Source organism: Panthera onca, chromosome E3 (assembly GCF_046562875.1).
Source record: "Panthera onca isolate mPanOnc1 chromosome E3, mPanOnc1 haplotype 2, whole genome shotgun sequence".
NCBI classification, from domain to species: Eukaryota; Metazoa; Chordata; class Mammalia; order Carnivora; family Felidae; genus Panthera; species Panthera onca.
In genome coordinates, this window is record NC_138354.1 from 37,746,072 (window position 1) to 37,761,304 (window position 15,233).

General features: G+C 55.8%; 1 protein-coding gene and 1 long non-coding RNA gene across 3 annotated transcripts in view; one reads left to right on the forward strand and one right to left on the reverse strand.

Moving 5' to 3' along the window:
* Window positions 1-3,571: 3,571 nt before the first annotated feature.
* Window positions 3,572-7,645, reverse strand: LOC132689023 (uncharacterized). Its single transcript, XR_009614792.3, has 3 exons — window positions 7,468-7,645; window positions 6,699-6,963; window positions 3,572-6,421 (listed from the first exon to the last, which is right to left on the reverse strand). It is a non-coding gene; the product is annotated as an uncharacterized LOC132689023 (long non-coding RNA).
* Window positions 7,646-8,904: 1,259 nt separating this feature from the next.
* The window catches only part of PPL (periplakin), a 46,501-nt gene continuing 40,172 nt past the window's right edge, over window positions 8,905-15,233 (forward strand). The window contains exon 1 of one of the 2 annotated variants that reach the window (XM_081791731.1): window positions 8,905-9,253. In XM_081791731.1, coding sequence (XP_081647857.1) covers window positions 9,192-9,253 — 62 coding nt within the window. In that variant the 5' untranslated portion in view covers window positions 8,905-9,191. The remainder of the gene's footprint in view (window positions 9,254-15,233) is intronic. The other variant, XM_060648369.3, reaches the window with a different exon arrangement.

Below are 15,233 nucleotides of genomic sequence, written 5' to 3' on the forward strand. Positions count from 1 at the left end.
CTTGAGATCTTAACTTAATTACATCTATAAAGAACTTTTTCCAAATAAGATCACATTCCTAGGTTGCAGGGGGTTAGGACTCGCACTTCTCTTTTTTGAGGGGCCACCATTGAACCCACGGTAGAGCCCACCTTGTGACCGCACCTTTGGTTGGTTTGCCTCTTCCTTGTGCATTTTCCTTCTTGTCCCTGTTTCCGTGGCCTGAGGTCACTGCAAAAGTAAAGTCCCTGCACCCAGGGTCTGTGCACCCAAGCTCTGGTTGGGGGGCCAGGACTAAGACAGCTATGGTCTCTGACTCCTCTGGTTTGGAAGGAGGATGCATTCCCATTGCCTTTCAGCAAATTAGGTGTAACACCATCCCTTCATCCTAGGTTCCTCTGGAACAGTGCAGGGGGAGGGCAGGGATGGGGAGAGAGAGAGGTGGGGCTGTGATGTGGTCAGCCAGATCTGAGAGAGGTTGGACCATGGCGCTGGAGCTGGGCACCCCAATATTAAGGGGTTGGCTCAGGTCATGATTCTGCCTGCCAGGCTGGGGTCAGACCAAAGAGCTAGACGGGTGGAAGGGTAGTCACAGGCACCAAAACCTAGTTTGGCTCTATCAACAGAGCAGACCCCAAGGGACTCCCCTCCATGGCCAGTTCAGTCTCTGAGGCCCCAGTTGACCCACCAGTGCCTCCCCAAGCTCGCCCTGCCTGGGGGAGAAAGCCAGCGTCCTGAGCTGCCCGCTCATCCTCTGTACCTGGGCCCAATCTGACTCTCTAGAGCCGCTCAAAGCAATAGCCACCAACCACATGCAGCTGTTTAAATTAATCGCGTGGATATTAACATATCATATTTATATAAATATGAGCGATAAAATTAAAAACTCACTCACACTAGCCTCATTTTAACTGCTCAGTAGCCACATGTGGCTTGTGCCTGCCATATATATGGAATATTTCCATCATCTCAGGAAGTTCCACTGGACATGGCTTCTCCAGAGTCGGCCCTGGACCAGCAGAGGCTGGGCCCTTTCCGGAGAACAGGATGGACTGAAGGGGGGATAAAAAGGGGGGGAGTGTTTGTCCAGAGCCAACTGGTGTTGACTCATCAGTCTCCGAGGCCTGGGCCCGGGCAAGGGATTAAGCCTGAGCCAGTGACCAGAGAATGGCCTGGGAAGGCAGCGCATGGGGGCTTGGCCACCCAGCTCCCTGGCAGGAATGTTAGACCTCAGCAGAGAGAGTGGACAAAGAGCCCAGGCGAACTCAGACTAGGCAGGCAGGCAGGAGGGATACAGGGGGTCAGCTCTATTTTACATCACAAATGGCAAAAATGGAACAGTGGTGGGTCAGTGTCTTTTTTCACTTAATGCACCCTCCGTTTCCCTCCCTGTGAGGCTACGGGAGCCCCCTCCCCCCGCCCATGTGTGTGTCCTCTTCCACCCAAATGTCCTGTCCGTCTCAGCATTGATCAGCCATACCCTCTCTCTTTTTCCTTTCTCAGGCTGGGAATGTGTGCATTGTATCTTGTTAGCTGCTGTATTCCCAGGGCTAGGCATACAATAGGGGCCGAATAAATGGATGGGTGAATGTGTAGGAGGCACTGTGGAGGCAAGAAGTCAAGATCCTCCCCTGAGGGGTTAGGGGGAGCCTGATATTCATGGAAATGTCCGTGATGCTTGGGAGGCAGTATGATGAAGGAACCAGGGTCCCTGCAAGCAAGGATCTCCCTCCCCTTCCTTGCCAGGGCTCCAACCACCCTCATCCTTGGGTCTGACTGCTTTCCTCACAGTGTCTCCAGGCCCCTCCTCCACAACTTTGTCTGTCTGGGGTACCCCATCACTGGGGACACAGGACAGGTGTCATCATCCACACACAGGTGGCATTAAACTTACACCATCCCCCATCCCCACCCCTCTGCAGTGAGCTCCCTGACGACAGGAACCTGAATATGTTGTACTTGACCTTGTATCCTGAGTGCTTAAAACAGGCCTTGTCACATAGTAGGTGCTTAATAAATATTTGATGAACGAACGCTTTCTGTTCATCTGAACACCTTTTGTATACCATAGTTCTCACTCAGGACCTACTCACCTTTGGTTGGACCTCCTCTGTGGACCTTCCCTGCGAACACTATCATGCATTGACCCTCTCATTCATTCATTTGTTCATTCAATAATGACATTGAGCGCCTACACTGTCCCAGCCACGCTGCTGAATGGTGGCAGAGGTGGGGGACAAGGGCCCTGGCTCAGATTGCAGGGTTTATTTTTTTTAACGTTTATTTTATTTAAAAAAAAATTTTAACCTTTATTTATTATTGAGACACCGAGAGAGACAGAGCATGAGCATGGGAAGGGCAAAGAGAGGGGAGACACAGAATCTGAAGCAGGCTCCAGGCTCTGAGCTGTCAGGACAGAGTCCAACATGGGGCTCGAACTCACAAACCACAAGATCATGACCTGAGCCGGAGTCGGATGCTTAACCGACAGCTACCCAGCCTCCCCATTAATGTTTATTTTTGAGAGAGAGTGAGAGAAAGAGAGAGAGAGAGAGAGAGAGAGAGAGAGAGAGAGAGTGAGAGAGAGACCAAGTGAGAGTGGTGGAGGGGCAGAGAGAGGAGGAGACTTAGAATCCGAAGCAGGCTCACAGCTGTCAGGAGACACAGAATCTGAAGCAGGCTCCAGGCTCCAAGCTGTCAGCAGAGTCCGATGTGAGGCTCGAACTCACAAACATCGAGATCACGACCTGAGCTGAAGTCAGACACTTAAACGACTGAGCCATGCATGCGCCCCTCAGTTTGCAGGGTTTAAATCCTGAGTTCCTTCCTGACCACCTTGAGTAGGCACTTAACATCTTGGAGCCTTGGTTTCCACATGTGAAAAATGGGGAGAGGAAGGAGGGCCAGTTCATCATCTTTGTTGTGGCCATAATTTTACCATTGGTTGCTGACGTCAAAATCCACTGGATGGTATACTTTAAATATATACACTTTATTATATGGCTGTCACACGTCAATTAAGCTGGAATACATAGGCCAACTCCCTAACCCAAGCACTTAGCACAGGGCCTAGCACATAGTGCAGCAAAAGTTGTGATTGTTAATATTACATGTCTTACTTCACTGAATCTTTTCAAGACCCTATGGAGCAGATGCCAGAATATTCCCACTTTTCAGGTGGAGAAACTGAGGCTCAGAGAGGTGAAGACATTTCCCCAGGGTCACATAGCTGGGTACCTGGCAGAGTCAGGATTCAAACCCAGCTTGGCTTCAAGCTAAAACCTGATTGGATTTTGTGTTCTGCCCCTCGTGGCCTAGCTTATCCATCACTCAGGCCCCCAGACTCTGGAGGAAATGGGGTTCTGACCTTCTGACCTGGCCATTCCCAGGGGCTGTCACACCCTGGACACTGGCCCCAGAAATGCAGCCCTACCGGTCTGGGCAGCATGAGCCCTGGCAGGGCCCCGCAAGGCGGGGTAGAAGGAAGAAAGGCTGGGTGTTTAGGGGAGGATAGCAGTTTTGGGGTAGGGTTGGGCAGCCTGTCCTGCGGGGATCTCAGGCCTGGCAGAGCCTGTCTGGTCCCACCCAGCTCCGCTCTCTGCCCTGATGGCGTGACCTCCTCACTGGGAGGCCCTTACAGCCTGGCTGAGAGGCCCAGGGATGGGCTGGAAATGAAGTGTCTGGAGAGAGGGAGCAGGTTGTACTGGAAAGCAATCCAGGGTTCGGTATGAGGCCTGGATCTGCAAGAGGGACTGAGGGGATAGTAATGCTGGGTCAGAGTGGGTCCCAGCCTGTGGGTGGGGCAGGGGCTGAGAGGTCCCCTGCAGAGCCAAGGGTTAACCCCTCAGTGACTGGGTCCTGAGGGGGAAGGGCCAGGGCTGCCAAGGGACACCAGGGCCTCAGAGTGGCCACTACTCAACCACTGTCAGGAGCTGTTTCAATAGTTGGACAATAGACACGGCTGTTATAGGTATACACCTGCATCCAGAGAGGGCTGGCAGGATGGTCATCTGAGCAATGGCTCTCTGGGAGGGCAGTAGGGTGGGGCTGCCTGGCAGGCAGTGGGGAGGTGGCCAGGATGGGGCAGTCTGCCAGGAGCCCCCAGCGGTTAGGGGCCGGAGGCACATTCTTGGGGGATGACTCAAGGGGCAGGCAGAGTGGGTGACTCACCATGGACCCTCTCCTGCCTCTGCTGCCAGGGTCCAACCTCCCATCTGGCCCCAAGGGCTTTGTGGGGAGCTCACCAGGCCCCCAGCCCAGGACTGAGTGTGAGTCAGCCCATCTGGGCTGGAGAGCCAGCGTGATTTTTCCATCCCTTGCATTGTTCTGCAAGAAAAGTAAATACATGTTACAAAACACAGGGTGAAGCCGGGCCATTCCCCTCTTGTCCCCTTGAAGAGTGGGGAGAAGAGGGGATCCCATGCCAGGTGCTTGGCACGCATCATGGCACCCTGGCTCTTCCCCATTTTACAGATGGGGAAACCAAGATTCCAGAAGGGTAAGCCACCTCTGAAAGGACACACAGGTGGATGTGGCAGAGTCAGGATTCAAACCCAGTTTGGCTTCAAGCTACAGCCTGTGGGCTCTTCCCAGGTGGGTGTAGACCAGGGCCTGAGCATGTACCGCATCTTTCTATTCACAGCTGTTTCTCAGGGTGGCCCAGAAACCACCCGCTTCAGTAACCTGGGGGTAGTTGTTTGTTAACATGCAGATTCCGTGGCCCTTCCAGACCCGCCCAACAAGGGGACTCTAGAATCTGCATTTTTAAATGCTCCTCAGGTGGAGGTGAGGTCATACAGTTGGAGACAGGAGATGGCTGTCCACGGGAGGATGGGAGGAGAAGGGGCTGTGGTAAGGAACAGGCTGCTGGGCCATCACACCCCTCTTTCTGGGGCTGGGGGAATGTTGCCCTTCTTGTTTCAGACTGGTTCGCAGGAACACCCCAAACCAGTGAGTGAGTGAGTGAACACCTCTCCAGCTGCTGGGGAAACAATGACCGAAAACAAGGAGGGGGTGGGTGACCCTTCAGAAGGTAGTGGCCTCCGGGGGTCAGCAGCCTAGCCCAGCTGCAGAGAGGGGACAGGCTTCAGGGGCCGAGGGTGGCCTGGTTGCCGGAGAACTGGATGGCCGCGCAGGTGCCCTCTCCGTGGGTTTAACCATCAAGCAAACCCGAGGAAAGCAAACACCCTCCCCCGAGCCCCCACCCCCGGTCGGCAGAGGGATGAGTCACTTGGCATACGAGGGCTCTGCGGAACCAAACAAATCCCATCTGCCCAGAGGAGGATGCACGGGGCCAGAACACAGCTCCCACCCCATCCGGCCTGCCCACAAGCCAGTGTCGTGCACACGTGTGTACGCGTGTGCACGCACACAGAGCTGCACCAGCTTGGAGCCCAGCTTGGAGAGAATGGAGGGGGAGGATGGTGAAGCACAGCCCAAATTCCTCCCTGAATCTGCTAATTCTCCCCGAAGCTCCTGGGCCTGACCCAGCTGAGTCAGCGGGAGGCTGGGAGGGTGGAGGTGGGTGGGGGTCCGAGCTCAGGGCTGGAGCAGGCTCACCCAGGAACCAGCCCCGCTGTGCACTGGGCCTCGCAGGGTCTCGATGCTCTTTCCTGGAACAGGAGATAAGAGAGCTTTGCCCCAGGTGGGGAGGACTGGTCTCCCCCCCCCCCCACCCCCAGCTTCACCCCGTGGGGGTCCGTGGGGGAGAAGGAATCATCTGAGGCATTTTGGGCACATGCCATGTTGCCTGGCACAGAGTCCATCCTCAATAAATGAGACACGGCATTAATATAATCAGTGTCATGACTGTTACTCAGCAGCTGAGCTACAAGCAGGCTAACCGGGAAGCACCCCCAGCCCAGTTTCCTCCCCAAAGCCGACCTTCACCTTTCTGAGAAGTATGGGGAAAGGAGATTCAGAAATTGGGAGAAGTCTAGAGTTTTGACACCGCTTGGAGTTCCTGTAACTGCTTGTACCCCTCAGTGCCACAAGCATCCAGCCTCCATCTATGGATGTAATGTCCTCCCATTTGTTGAGCCATCACTAGAGACAGAGGGTGTGCTAAGTGGGTGACAACCCATGGGGTCTCGCTCTCTGAGGTTGATGCTATCATTGTGTGGCCATTTCACAGATGAGGACAACTGAGGCAGAGAAAGGCAAGATGACTTGCCCACGTCCACACAGCTGACAGAGACCAAGCGAGGACCCCAACCCAGGTCTCCCAGGCTGCTCCTCCCCATCTTTGGAGCTCTGATAAGGCTCTTCTTCCTCCCAGACTCATCCAGGTGAACTTGGCAGGTGTATCTTTGTCTCAGCTCTTAGACTATCAGCAACTTGAGGGGAGAGCAGCTTCCTGCTTCAGCACAGGGTCTTTTTTCCCCCAAGTTTCCTATCTTTCATGATCTTTACTCCTCAGTATCTCCTGGTCCAGTAACAAAGTCTGAAAAGGAAAGAGGTTACTTCACTAGAGTGTGGTGGTGGGTGAAGCAGAAGAGGGTCATCAGGGAAGGCTCTGGGAGGAGGGAATGCCAGACTTCAGTCGTTTTTAAACAAGTTTTTAAAAAGTAACTGAAAAGGCAATTCAAACACATATAAAAAAAAATAAAATCAAGAGACATTTAAAAATAAAAATAGATAAAAAATAAAATCCAAATACTGTAAAAGGGGATACAATGAAAATTCAGATTTCTCTGTCATCCCCCCCTAAGGGGACTCACAGCTTGTGGATCCTTCCAGAAGCTTTCTGTGCATATACATATGTATATTCTCTTCCTCGCACCGTACTTCTGGTGCCTGGCTAAGTGTGTCCACATCAGGCCCTCATTCTTTTCCAGCTGCATAGTTTCGTAGTGTGGATACACCGTGGATTATTTAACCACTTTCTCCCCATGACCATCAGGTTGTCTCCGGAGCTTTCTCCATAGCAACAGTGCTTCCATGAACATCCCTTAAGGCATGCTGAGCTCCCATGTGAGAGCCACCCTGTGGGGATAGGCAAGAGAGAGAAGTAAGGAAAGAGTTTACAGGCAGAGTTGCCACATGGGCAAAAGCAGAGGGATCAACAAGGTTTCCTCTTGAGGCCCCGGCTAAGGCCCACTTGGGCCCTGGCGAAGGGGTTGTGGGCGGGTAAACTCTGCTGAGTTAGTGTTCAGGCCCCAAGTCCACCCGCCTCCACCCACACCTGTAATCTGAAACCTTGGCTTCTCCCTGACACCTGTTCCCAATGTTAGCTGGCTGGACCTGAGTTCTTTGGTGCCCCGCAGACCCCATCCCTTAAGAGAAAGGCCCTTTGCTGTGTTTTGTCTTTTCCCTTTTCTTATCTTGTAGTGGAACCAGGCAGCCACAGCTGGAAGAGTGTTACTGAGTATCGGCTGGATGAGTGAAGGAAGGAACTCACTGAAAGCAGTAGGCCCTCCCCAAGAAAAATGCACAAATGGGCACATTTTGAAAGAAGCTATAAGGATGCACAGACCCTCTTAAGCTCACCCACAGATGCCTCATTAAGAATAAGGTTTTCCAGGGTGCCTGGTGGCTCAATCGGTTGAGCGTCCAACTTTGGCTCAGGTCATGATCTCACGACTAGTGAGTTGGAGCCCCGCGTCAGGCTCTCTGCTGTCCGTGCAGAGCCTGCTTCAGATCCTCTGTCCTCTCTCTCTCTCTGCCCCTCCCCCCTCTCAAAAATAAATAAACATTAACAAAAAAGAGTTAGTTTTTCCTAGCGTCTCTGTAACACTTCAAAACTGAAGTCTTTAAATGGTAGGGACAAGAGATGGCCTAAAGGAACCTGTGTTTCTCAGATGCTCTGAGGTCTGGGGCAGTAAAAGCCCTTGGGGATCAACATCCCCACCAACGTCCTTATTTTATAAAGAAAAACATCTGGGGAAGGGACTAGCCTGAGGACTCTGGATCCCCAGTGGGGGATCCTGCCTCCCTGCCCTGCAGACCTCATTGCTTCTCCTTACCAGCTGGGCTCAGACCCCACCCCAAGCACCCTCTAAAGTGGCGCTGAACCTTCCTTCCCAGCTGTCTGGGCCCCATGTGAGCTCACTGCCAGACTGTTTACTGCCCAACTGCAGGCTTCTCGAGTAGCACATGCCTAACCTGGGTGCACAGACGCCCACTGTCTAACCCAGGCACACGGTGGCACACAATTTAACCTGGGTACATGCTGGCAGAATTGTGTAACATGGCTATTTTGAACCAGAACCCAGCTGCTTTTATGACCAGCCACGAAGTGGTTCCATCATGCCAGGGCCTGGAGTTATTCAAGTTTCAAAGGACTTTTTGTCCATCAAGATGGCTTGATAATGACGGCCACACTTCCTGCACATTTGGGCCAGGCACCGTGTTACATACTCTGTGTGAAATCTCAGCAGGACTCTCCTACTAACCTTTTTGGGCTGGGGGCAGTTGTTATCACTGTTTGGCAAATAAGGAAACTGAGGCTGGGAGCGGTCAGCAGCCTTGCCAGGTGTCAGCTGACCGTTTGTGGCGGAAGTCTTGGGGGATTTGATGCGCGACAGGTGCGTGCTTTTCTCAATCGTCATCGACACTATTACCACCTGAGTGTCATTCACGAGCTATCCAAGGCACAGAGACCCGTCAGGTCTTTGCCACACCTGGCTGGGCGGGGGTGGGGGTGGGGGGAACACCTGGGTGTGAGCCAAGGAGAGGGGAGCGTTGCGCGCCAGGGGCAGCCGGGAGCCAGGTGAAGGCCCTCAGCCAGGGGGCGCGCCGGGGCCCCTGGGGAAGGGGTGTGAGGGTGGGGCTGGGTGTGCGCGGGAAAGCTGGCCGAGCGCCCCTGCCCACCTGCCAGCCACAAGCGTGCGGGGGCCGGGGAGGGTGGGAGGTGTCCGGATAGGACCGCGTGTCCCACCCCCAGCCCTGGCCTGGCACCCCACTCGCCCGCACCAGGCCTAGGGCGCGCGCCCGAGGGGGCTGGAAGCCCCGCCCGCCCGGTGGCCCCTCCTCCGGGAAGGTAAGCGCCACCTTCTCGGGGAGCGGCCGGGACAGCCGGAGGCCAGCGGGCGCCCCGCCCCCCGTGAGTAGTGACCGGTCGCCCGCGCCGCGCCGCACTAGGGGCTCCCGCGCCGCCGCTCGCTCACCTGTGTCCGCTGCCTGCCCCTCGGTGCGCGCCGGGCCCGCCCGCCGCCCACTGCCAGCCCGGCGCCGCGACCCGCCGCCCCCGCCCGCGCACCCCGAGCGCCACCATGAACTCGCTCTTCAGGAAGAGAAACAAAGGCAAATACAGCCCCACCGTGCAGACCCGGAGGTGAGGAGGCGCCGCATGGCGCTCCCGGGACGCCCTCGGGAAACCCGCGCGCCGTGGGGAGCCCTGGGCGGGGAAGCACTTCCCGGAGCGCGGGGGGGAACGGCCGGGCCTGGACAGCTGCCGGGGGCCCAGAATGCACGGCCCAGGGGGCGGGGAGCTGAGCGGGGAGTGCGCGATGTGCGGGAACGCGGCTCCCGAGGGACCCCCTCCTTGAGCTGGGAAGCACTGCCAGGGTGGGGATGGCTATCGGTTGGGGGCGACCGAAGAAAGACGCGATACTTGGCCCCGGGGAGTTGCAGGAGCCCCGAGGAGCACTCAGTTGGACACCTAGAGGGCGGGGAACTGAGCTGGAAGTAGAGGGGACCTCCGTGTCCCAGGGTCGCCCTTGCGCTGGGGGTTCTCCTGCGACGGGGAAGCACCGCGGGGGTGGGTAATGGTGTGTCCGAGAACCCTACACCCAAGGTAGGGGTGCCACAGGGACTCAGGAAGCTTCGTCTAGGGGCTCACGGGGGAAGGGAAATTGAGTTGGACGGGGGCTGGCGGGCGTCACTAGCGCTTCTTGGAGAACGGGCAGGTGCTTCTGGCTTGGGGGTGGCGGGACAGTGGGGGGGGGGTGGTGGTGGTCTGTGTGCTACCTCCCGCAGCAGTTGCCGGTGTCTGCCACCCGGCCCTCCCGAGATTCAGCACGAAAAACCGGTGTGTGTGGGGTCAGTGGATGGGGGGCACAGGCTGAGGCACCCCTTTTTCCTCCCCGCTCTCTGGCAGCCGTGCTGCGGTCTGCGCGGTGGCTGGGCGGCGTCGGGGCCTCCTTCGCAGATGCATGACTTCTCAGGGGTGTGCCCCACCCCCACCCCCCCAGCCCAGAAACTGGCGGCGTCTCTGAGCCGCTGGTTCCCAGGGCGGCCTGGGAAGGGAATGACCTGTCTTGATGTGTTTGCGTTGAGCCTGCAGCCCACGTCCGTTTTGATAAGCCTGATGTATTCACTTAATAACCGGTTTAGGGAAGCCTCTTGGAGATGCTGAGATTGAGAGAAGGGGCGGGACTTTGACCCCTGCCTCTTCCCTTCTCTAGCAAATATGAGGTGGGGGCTCCTGGCTTGGAAGGTACACTTCACCAAGCTTCTCCTGACAAAGGGCTTCATTCAGGTGGGAGACTCCAAACTGCCCAGCCCCCCTGCCTGGGACTATCCACCCCAAGGTATCCTCACCCCCTTCCAGGACCAGCTAAAGGTGAGAAGACTCTGGTCAGGGCTGTCACAGTACCCCTGTGGTCCAGCCCAGGCAGACCCTTAAGACAGGTGCAGGCAGGCCTGGGCACTGGCAGGGGAGTGTGGGCAGTCCGTTGTTTTGAGTTCCAGCCTTTTCAGAAACTGCACCGCCCTGTGATCTCAGGGTCCCCATCTCTCCTATGTTCTGCCTCAAGCTCAGAGACATTTATTTTCTCCCCTTCCAAAGTCCCCCACTCCCCAGCCTCCCCAGACTTTCACAACCCCAGAGATTGGGCAGGGCCCTGCATGCCGTTTCTCTATGTCTAGGTCCAGCTGGCTCTCAAACCTCGCCGGGGTCCCGTCCAGTCCCCGAGCTGTTCTCTGGGGCATTGCACAATCGCATACTCTGTGCCAGCCACGGAGGACTGTTCTGTTCTCCCCCCACTAAGACTTGGGCCCCTCCAATCCTTCACACATGCACACACCCACACACCAGGAGACGGGCCAGGCCTCACCCTGCCCTCTGCCTCTTCCATCTCTCCGGACCCCAATCCCTCCAGCCCTCTGTCTGGTGCCCCTAATAGAAGGTTGGACCTAACAAGGTTAGGATGAATTCATACACACTGGGAAGGGCTTGGCTTTCCCAACAGAGGATAGGAAGGAAGGAATTCCCATCCTTTAGAGCTGCGTGGACTCTGAGGGCCTGGGGTGGCAAGGATTCAGTCCTACCTCTCTGTCCCCCACCCTGTCCCCCTCCCCGCATGCTTCTGGCCCAAAGCAGCCACCCTCTGCCCTTGGCTGACAGCCATTGATCCCAGATGTCAGCTTTGAGGTTTCTTTCTCCAGGAAGCCCTCCTGATTCTCTCCCCAGGATGGGATGGAGAGACTCTGCCTTTGGGTTCCATGGCCTGGAAGAGACACAGTCCTGAGTAGGGGCCAGGTGCTTCCGTACATGGTCTCACCAGACCAGTGCATCCCCTCTGCCCCTTCCCATTCATGGGGACAAGTTCATGGACTGAGTTGTGGGCTGGGAGACAGTCTCTTGCCCCGTTGTCTCAGCAAGAATCTTTGAGTGTTACCTGGTGCCTGGCACTCTCCTTGTAGCTCTCAGATGTGGTCACTGGTCATGGGGCACTGACCCTCAAGTTACTCTTTTACCCTGAGTTTTTTGGGGGCCTCCTTTGAGGGAAGGTGGGGCTGCCAGCAAAATTCAGCATGGAAAAGTGTGTGGCAGCTCTCGCCCTGAGAGCAGAATGCCTCCCTTGTGATCCCAGCTCAGCTACAGCTGCCGTGGCAAATCGGGGAACCTCTGAGCCTCAGTTTCCTCATCTGCAAAGCAGGGATGGTGCAACTAAGTGTCTGTTGCATGGGGTCCTAGGGGGAGCAAATGTGACAATAGACAGAATGCCCTTGGCACATAGGAAGTACCCAGACAGGGGCTCAGCATCACCGCTGCCAGCTGAGGGGACCCAGGACCAAGAAGCCAGGAGTTGTGACCTTCACACCCAGGCAGTCACAGAAGAGCCCTCCTGGAGAAAACCCGCCCCTCCCTGTTTGTCAGCCTTTTAGCGTCTGAAACTGGGGAGGGCCAGGACGGGGGAACCCCGCTGCTCCTGTCACCCTGGTTCCTAATAACAGGTGTGGGAGCTGATGTTCACACCTGAGCTAATGACAGGGTCAGACCTGATGGTGCAGGTCGCTGAGGATGGGTATCCAGCCCAGTAGGGAAGGTGTGAGGGGACCTGCTCCCACTGTCCTGAACCCTGGTTGAGAGTGCAGCCCCTACCAGCTGCCCCTTCCTGGTTATGCAATCTGGGGTGAGCTGCTTGGCCTCAGAGTCAGTGTTTGCTCACCTGTAGAATGGGCATAAGCATAGGTCCTGCCTGATGATATCATTAGCATGAAGATTAAGTGAAATGACACAGGGAAAGAGTTGAAAGGTGTAGAAGGCCTCAATGTACCATAGCTGTGGTGATTTTAACTATTGAGCAAGTGCAGATAAGGCACCTACCGTGTGCTTGGGATTGAACTGGATGCTGATGGACAGGCTGTGCACTTCACAACTCTAGGTCTGCCATTCCTGGCGGGGGGTGGGGTGGGGTGGGGCGGGGCGGGGCCGTGGAGGAGATGTTGACGTTCTTCCTGTACCTGATGGAGTTAAGCTTAATTACAAGTGTGCCTGACCGGACCATGTCTTTGTGGTGGGACAGAAAGCTGGATGTACGAGGTCTGTAGCCTATCGGCTCTGGTGCCCCTGATGGGTCTGAAGTAAGAGCTGTCAGCATTAGGGTGGAGACCTGGGAGATCTGGCAGGACTTCCTGGGGAGGTGTCTGACCTGTCATGGGGAGGAGTGGAATAGTTAAGATTCAGCTCTGGAGTTAAACTGAATTCTGCCTCTGTTTGATTTTGGCAAAGAAATTTACCTTCACTGAGCCTCACCTTCTTCATCTGTAAAATGGGACTAATTTTGCCCCTCCACCCAGACCTGTGTCCCAGTAAGCACCCAGCAGCCTGGCCTTGCTTCTCAACCTCACCGGGGCTGCATCTGGTTTTAAAGGGGAGGTCCCTGTGTGGGAGGCAGGGCCCCAGGCTTTAAAGGCTGCTGAAAGGGGTGCATGCCCTCCTGGAAACTGGCTACGGTGCCCTGAGTCTCTTTGTGGTGAAGAGCACGGAGTCTATTGTCAGCCAGATGTGACTTCAAACCTTAGTTTTGCCCCTTGTGTCTGTGTGACCTTGGACAGGTCACTTAACATCTCTGTCTTAGTTTCTTCATCTGTGAAATGGGATTGATGATAGCAACCCCCAGCTGTTGAAGTTCCTGGGTGCCCTGCCCCAGACTTGACTCACAGTGAGCACTCAATAATACAATACACACTTTTAAGGGTAAGGACAGTGTTGAGCCCATGCAACTAACTGGTCTCCTCTCCCTGGGTGGGGCAGGCGCTCAGCTGACTGTCATCCAGTCCCCTTAACATTCACGTGGCCCCCGCTTCAAGCAGACGCCTGGAGACACACATGCACACCTTGATCAGTGACAGCTGGAAAGCCTGGAGCCATTTGGAGAGGGTTCTGTCAGAAAAGCTCACCTCCAACCATATGGGAGACTTGTACTGGAGTGATCTGCCCAGCCATTTCTCAAGCACCTACTGTGTGCCCCACACGGCCATGGGTATTATAGCCTCTCATTCTGACACCGTGACAGCCAGGCTGGTGTTTGTGGCTCCTTTCACAAAGGATGACACTGAGGCCAAGAGTAAAGGCGCTCATCTTGGGCTCATAGTTCACAGGTGGCTGATGCTGGGGGGCCCAGGGGCCCCTGGGAAGGGAAACTGGGTCTTCCCACCCACACCTGGGTCTGGTGGCAGCTGTCTCCAGGGACTGCCCCAGGCCAGATGGTGGAGTCACTGGCTTTTGTATTCCCTGACTCCGCCCCAGCAACCCTGTCACACCTCTCCTTTCTCTGGCTTTGCCCTCACTTGCCCAGTCCTTTTTCTTGGCAGAGGGAAGGAGACCTGATAAATTAGTTTCAGAACAGAACAGCAGTGAACCTTTAGAATGGCTGCTGTGGCGTTTCAAGCATTGTCAGGGGCAACCATCTAGGGACAGGAAGTTTTGGGGGAGAGGCTTAGCTCAATTCATACCATTTAGGCAACACCCTAAGGAGGGGTGAGGGGCACCCAGAAGGCCCCCGGGAGAAGAAGCTGCATTTCAAAGCAAGGACCTGGGATTCCCAGCTCCTTTTACTCCAGGCAAGGCTACCTGCCAGTCTCCCAGCCTGCCTGCCCCAGCCTGTCTCTGGAGGGGGAAGAAGGAAGTGGCCTCTGGTCTTTGTTCTCTCTGCTTTTGGTGGTCCTGCGTTTAGCCTCCTGAGCCTGGGAAGGGAGTCCCCTGGGCCCCAGGCAGGAGGCTGCTGGGCCAGCCCTGCACTTTCATCCACTTGGCCTGCCAGCGTAGCTGGAAGCCCAGGCCCTCTTGCCTGGCGTACTTGGAGTGGTAGCCTCTTCATAGTTTGTGCTTCCACTCTGACACCTCAGTCCCTTCTCCCCATGGCTGCCAGGGAGCTCTTGGCGATATGCAAATCTGATCTTGTCCCCTGTAGCTTAATCCTTGCCCCAGGCTTCCCTTTGCTCCCAGGCCTTGGTTGCTGCAGCCCTGCATAGCACAAATGTGTGCCCTTCACCCTGTCCTTTCCACACTGCATCCAGCCACATGGCCTTTGCCCACACTCTTCCTCCTGCCTGGAATGCCCTTCCCACCCCTTTTGGCTCATTTCTCTTCCTCTCTCTTGGTTGGTCTCTGTTCCTTAGGGAAGCCCTCCCTAACTTTTTGTCTTGCCCATCTCCTGGGTCTTATCTCAGTAGCCATTTGACCCTGCGCCTTTGGGCAGATGGGAATGAAGCTCTGTCTCCTTCCCCTCCTTGTGCCCCCCTCCCCGAGACTGGCTGGTGCAGCACATGTCCTGAATGCATGATTGAGGGTGAGCCATGGGGGACTGCTAAGATTCTCTCCCTCCTTAAACCTGTCACAGAGCACACAGTGGTGTGTGCATGCACACACTCACTGACCAAGAAAGTCAGGGGGGGAACAGAATGAGGGCCTGGATAGAGCACAGCTCTGACTGTGGTCCCTGTCCAGACACCTTCTGTGTGCTCCGTAAACAGGCAGCAGCAACAATGCACGGTGGTAAGTGCTAAGATAGTGAAGGCAGAGGGGCCCTGGCCCAGCCAGTGGGTTTCTGGAAGACCCCCCAGGAGGCAGGTGGAACAGGAGA